The following is a 5,233-nucleotide window of genomic DNA, read 5'->3' on the forward strand; positions in this document are numbered from 1 at the left end:
TATGAGGTAGATGGACGCAAAGCTCGTGATAAAGCCTTTGAAAATCTACAGCCAGGTTCAGACCTATATAAGATAGCTGAAGCATTAGAAGATAATGCATATCAAATTAAAGTTCCATTGAAGTGGTATTGCTTTGGTGTCCTTCTCCATGATGTTGCTAAGGAAGGTTGTGGTGTTTTGAGCTTATCTTACTGTCAAGAGCTTGGCCAGCAATTGAAAGTTAATTTGTCACCTGAAGAATCGTTAAGTGCTATCAAGTTTCTCAGTTTTCTTAATAGATTGCTCTTTTATCCTGATTCACCTGCTGGTGACCTTGTTTTTGTGAACATAGAGAGCCTCATTAACATTCTTAGAGACTTACTGGTGTTTGTCTATGATGCTCATTCTGATGCAAAATATCTACTTCCTGATCAAAAAGCACTCGTGTGTAAAGGTCACCTCTCCATTGAGATTCTTAAAAAGGCATCAAAAAGTTGTAATAAAATATCCGAGGCATTTCCTAATTTTGACAAAAAGTTACTTGGCCTTTTTGAATACCTTCTGATTGCTGCTAGGTTAGATGTACCTGAGAAAGATACATTCTTCATGCCAGCTCTTCTACCTACAATGGATGTATCTAACATCAACCCCTACCCTAACACAACACCTCTTTTGTTGTTTTTTGAGAGTGCTATTCCAATGGGTCTCTTTTGTGCAGTCATTGTTCATCTTCTCTCTCACAAGGAATCTCCTTGGAAAGTCGTTGAAGAGTCAAACTATTCAAACTATTTCACTTTACGATGCCCTGACCTTCTTGAAAGTGACATGATACTTGTGGAACAACTTGACTGTATTACAGTGTACTGTGAAGCAGCCATAGATTATATTCCATCAAGAGATGCTGTAGAAGAAGCAGTTGATGTAGCAATGACTAAGCACAAACTTAGTAAATGTGAGAAGCCAGAAAGAGCATTTTACTGTCCATGTGGTAAAGGAAGGCATGCAGCTGTAGTATCATGGCTTAAAACACAGCGTTGCTATGTTTTTCGATGCAATATCGACAATAAGTCTCAAAAGAAGATGGCTACAGACTGCTCGAGTTGGCTAGATCATAAGAGTAAGACTAAATTTTGATTGTATTTAGTAATAGTTATTGTTTATATAGGAAAACGACAGCATGATGAATTACAACATTTACCTGATATTTTGGAGACAAGTGAGCTCAGCACATGCAATTTTAGACAGTGTTGTGAGCTTGCATGCCCTTTGTACCAAATAGTAAGGATCGTTTATGGCCCAATTTTTTGAAATTCATAAAAATAAATTTGTGAAAGACAATTAAATACAGTTGTACAGAGCCAAAAAGTAGATAATTACAAAAATTAAAGCTAAATTATATATTTTTGGATGGATCCACGAAATTTTTTGGCCAAAAATATTTTGTATGGTAATATACATCTAACTACCTTAAGCCTACTATTTTTAGCGTCTACTAAATTTAGCTATATTAGTGAGAGAGCTTTAAATCGCTAAATTAAATAGACGCCAAAATAATTATTATTGATTACAATGGTTATTATTGATAGTTAATTTGGTTAAAAACACTAAAATTAGTAACACTAAACATGAATTTTGCTGATTTTGCTAAAATTAGTAGACGCAAATAATAGTAGGCTTAAGGTAGTCTTCAGCATGGGTTAATTTGTTAACATGAAAGTAATTGTGATATTATCATACAGTAAAATTATTCATTGAGTTAAAGCCTTGAAGGTTAATTTAGAAGATTTAAATGCAAAATATGCAATTTACTATAACAAAAAAATTTACGACCTGGAAGCTATGTCCCAGGTCATCCTATAATTGAATCATAGATATTACGGCAGATTTTGATTTGACTTAGCCCAAAATTTTACATGATGTGAGAACATGTATATCAGGAAATGTAATAAAAGTGAAGAATTCTAATTTTAGCCATTTTTAGAAATAGCCTGTGCTACTGTCATTACTATAGACCCTATAGGGCACTAATTTCTGCAAGTAATTATTGCTTTATGGTATCCACCCACACTCATGATTTGGACGGCAACATACAGTGTAGCTACATGGGGAAACAAGGAACAAGAGGCCTTCATGGCTTCTAAAGCTTGTCTGAGTGGCAATAAATGCGACTAACAGTGAAGAATAAGGCCCAGAATGTCTCCTGATAAAAAGCTACGTTGCACTTGAAGCCACTTGTCCACAAAGGCTGCTTTTGGTCTCCTATCCATTGGTTTTTCCTGGCTTTGCCGTCCAGCAGGAGAATTTCAAAATTTTTTCATTAAAAAATGCAGATAAGACCCTGAAGATTACGAATAGTGTCTCATATACGGTATCTATATAATTGCTCTAGAAGTTAATGCCCTATAAGGTCTATAGATACTGTTAAAATTCTCTGTCGTCATTGGCATGACATAAAAAGATTCATTGTATCATTAAAAAAGCAGAGAAGTCTCTCGTAACAATTTTGATATCATAGTTCTGTTATTTTAATTTTTTTTCCATGTTGGTTCACAACGTTAGGCCATGCACTTTTCCATTATGCTTGTATAATTATGAAATTAACACTGCAATTTATTTTAGATATTGCATACAAAGTTCTTGTGGATAGTACAGAAGAGATTAAAGAATATTTTGCTCAAGATTTTTTATATATTGCAAACAAGCTGCAGCAGAAGAAGGTGATCACTGAGAAGGAAAAAAGGGCTTTAACTGACAGAATGACTGGTCAAAATGAGGATCAACGAATGGAAGAATTAATGAAGCATGTTAAAATTGCAGTTAAAGTTAAGGAATCTGCCTTTTCACTGTTTACAGATATTCTTAATGAAAAAGATACTGTAGCTGCTATAGAGTTTGCTGAAAAACTGAAGCAAAGATATGTAGAATATAAAGTATCTTCAGAAACTGATCTGGAATCATCATCTAAAAGAACCAAACAGTACTTGGTCCAGCAGCATTAACTGATAAAATAATATAATTTATATATACCTGAACAGTTTATTTTTGTAACTTTTAATTTAATTTTTGATAAATTTGGTTAGTTCATATTGTGCAGGCTACTCTATAATGTAATGAGTGCATTTGCTATTATTAAGGAGCAGATTGACTCAGCTAGTAGGTGCATCATTCAATTACCAAATGCACCATAATGATATCGGTTCCTGCATCACTTTTGGTGACAGTGACATCCCTCCAGGGGTGACTGGTTTCAGATAGTGTATGGTATCACAATATGAGACTGCTTCAGGTCAGTGGATACATGTCATAACTATATGTCATTGTTCATATGTAGCTAATACATTGTGTGTTTTAAAATTTAGCAGATTTTGCTAAGTATAGTTTCAAAAAAAAGGTATTCAGTACCTTTTGTACTCTAGTACGTACAACTTATATTATAGTAATAATTATGAAATATGCATATTGCATGCACATAATTTTTTATTTCATTAATTTCATTATAGGTTTTGTATCCTGACCTTCTAGTCGTCAATTTAATTCTGACTTTGATCTGATTCACGGCGATACCACCTAAGAAGGGCAAGTGATCATTAAGGCACTATTATCATAAACTGAAACAGAGTGATATAGGATGTATGTAATGTAATTACAAATCACTGAAAAATTTTACATTATGTTGTGAGAACATTTGGAAACTACAGTCATAATAATTCAATCAATTCATTTCACCAGCATGCACCAAGCTACCCATTGCCCACTGAGAATTGATGACCCATTGAGTTCCTTACTAAGGGGTAAAACATTTTACAAAAAACTAATGAATTTTGTTCACATTTACATGTGTATTCCTTAGAATTATTAGTCAGCCATTGAACAATTTAGGCCCTTTACATTATAAATATATCCTTGTGGGACAATGGAAACAAAAACGAATGTTCCCCTTTGTGTACATATGTCACCATTAATGTCTATGATGTCACCTTAGTCCTAATTTATTGTAGTCTAGTATTCTAATGATCATAGGCTCAGTACTGTATGGTCTGACTAGTCAGACCAAGACTACATGATGGGTCAGACTCATAGGCGGCGGAACAAAATTTATTTTGGGGGGGGCTGAACATCAATTAAGTTATTAAAATGGGTGTGGTTTTATACAAAATGGCTGCTAATTTTACAAAAAATGGTGCTAATCTTCTATTGTTGGATTTAGAGTAGTTTTCTTGTCTTTTTCTTTAAATAAAATGAAGAGATGATGACTGCAGGTCTAATTTTACTGATAAAAGTCAGTTTTATTTTCTTTGTTAGTCAGTTGCAGAGAATTTCTGGGGGGGGCTCAGCCCCTCCTGTTTCAAGACTGGGGGGGGCTTTAGCCCCCTCTGCCCCCCCTGTTCCGGCGCCTATGGTCAGACTAATACAATATCATTATCATGTTCATCATTAAATTTTGATACATCTAGCAGTTTATACGTGGGAGTAAAATTACTCACCAGTCACCACACCTACCACCCACGACACGTGTTTGGCAGCTCATCTCAACATGGTGGTAGAGATCATTGCTGAAGTTTTAAGCATTCCAGAGCCAGCAGCACGCTTTCTCTTTGGACTCTTATTAAGTACAAGATAGTTATAATATCAGCAAGTTACTGACCTCTTCCTATTTTAGCTTACCCGCTGGCATTTATTTATCGTCCACTCATAATACCCTATGCCTCAAAGAACACTCAGGTGAGCTTGCTTGCCTCTTATAATACTATTAATTCTTTTATTTGTAGAGTATTATTTGTGCTGCTGGTGGGTTTGCTTTGCTGCAGTATGTTTTCGGTGAGAAATGTTACACGATGTGTTGATTAGTGTTTGTAATTCTTTTCTCAGGCTTGTCTGCTTCTTTACATTTCTTGTTGGATGTCATTCTCGTCTATTGTGTTTTTTTATTATTTGGAAAAGGGAGAGTCTCTTTATTACTTACATGGATTATTACTATGGTATGTTACCATAGTACAAAAGCCCAAATACATGTATATTATAATGATATGCTCTGTTGTTTGTTTACTGTTAGTAGGATTTTCTTGCTGGTATGAAGATTAATATTCCAGAGTATAAGGCCATTTCTGGCATAATTATGCTTTTTGTACTTTTATTATGTTAATTTAGCTATACATTGAAATATAATGTACATGTAGCTTTATGGTCAGTTTTAATTGCTAGAGTCATTGTTGTAATGTAAGGAATGCTTATTAAGACAGCTAGTTACCATGAT

General features: G+C 34.5%; 2 protein-coding genes across 4 annotated transcripts in view; both read left to right on the top strand.

The window, feature by feature from the left end:
* The window catches only part of LOC109585331 (uncharacterized), a 4,140-nt gene extending 1,083 nt beyond the window's left edge, over window positions 1-3,057 (top strand). Inside the window, exons 2-4 of the mRNA XM_020001350.1 lie at window positions 7-1,096; window positions 1,145-1,195; window positions 2,599-3,057. Of these exons, the coding sequence (XP_019856909.1) occupies window positions 7-1,096; window positions 1,145-1,195; window positions 2,599-2,978 (1,521 nt within the window). The 3' untranslated portion in view covers window positions 2,979-3,057. The remainder of the gene's footprint in view (window positions 1-6; window positions 1,097-1,144; window positions 1,196-2,598) is intronic.
* A 1,383-nt stretch (window positions 3,058-4,440) lies between these two features.
* Window positions 4,441-5,200, top strand: LOC109585333 (uncharacterized). Of its 3 annotated transcripts, none has more exons than XM_020001354.1 (5): window positions 4,441-4,589; window positions 4,640-4,701; window positions 4,749-4,797; window positions 4,849-4,958; window positions 5,036-5,200. In XM_020001354.1, the coding sequence occupies exons 1-5, from the start codon at window positions 4,514-4,516 to the stop codon at window positions 5,120-5,122; spliced, it is 384 nt and encodes a 127-aa protein (XP_019856913.1). In that variant the 5' UTR covers window positions 4,441-4,513; the 3' UTR covers window positions 5,123-5,200. The 3 variants fall into 3 exon arrangements, with proteins under 3 accessions (XP_019856913.1, XP_019856912.1, XP_019856915.1); XM_020001356.1 differs by having other exon boundaries at window positions 4,447-4,589; window positions 5,033-5,200; XM_020001353.1 differs by having other exon boundaries at window positions 4,849-5,200.
* The last annotated feature ends 33 nt before the right edge of the window (window positions 5,201-5,233 follow it).

Source organism: Amphimedon queenslandica, unplaced genomic scaffold (genome assembly GCF_000090795.2).
Source record: "Amphimedon queenslandica unplaced genomic scaffold, v1.1 AMPQUscaffold_13083, whole genome shotgun sequence".
NCBI lineage: Eukaryota > Metazoa > Porifera > Demospongiae > Haplosclerida > Niphatidae > Amphimedon > Amphimedon queenslandica.

What these genes read in the sequence shown, in the direction of transcription:
- LOC109585333 (XM_020001353.1), top strand. Translation starts at nt 4,514, where the DNA reads ATGGTGGTAGAGATCATTGCTGAAGTTTTAAGCATTCCAGAGCCAGCA. An exon ending in TCTCTTTGGACTCTTATTAA is followed by an intron (nt 4,590 to 4,639) that starts GTACAAGATAGT and finishes TTCCTATTTTAG; the next exon opens with CTTACCCGCTGGCATTTATT. An exon ending in TTTGCTGCAGTATGTTTTCG is followed by an intron (nt 4,798 to 4,848) that starts GTGAGAAATGTT and finishes TTCTTTTCTCAG; the next exon opens with GCTTGTCTGCTTCTTTACAT.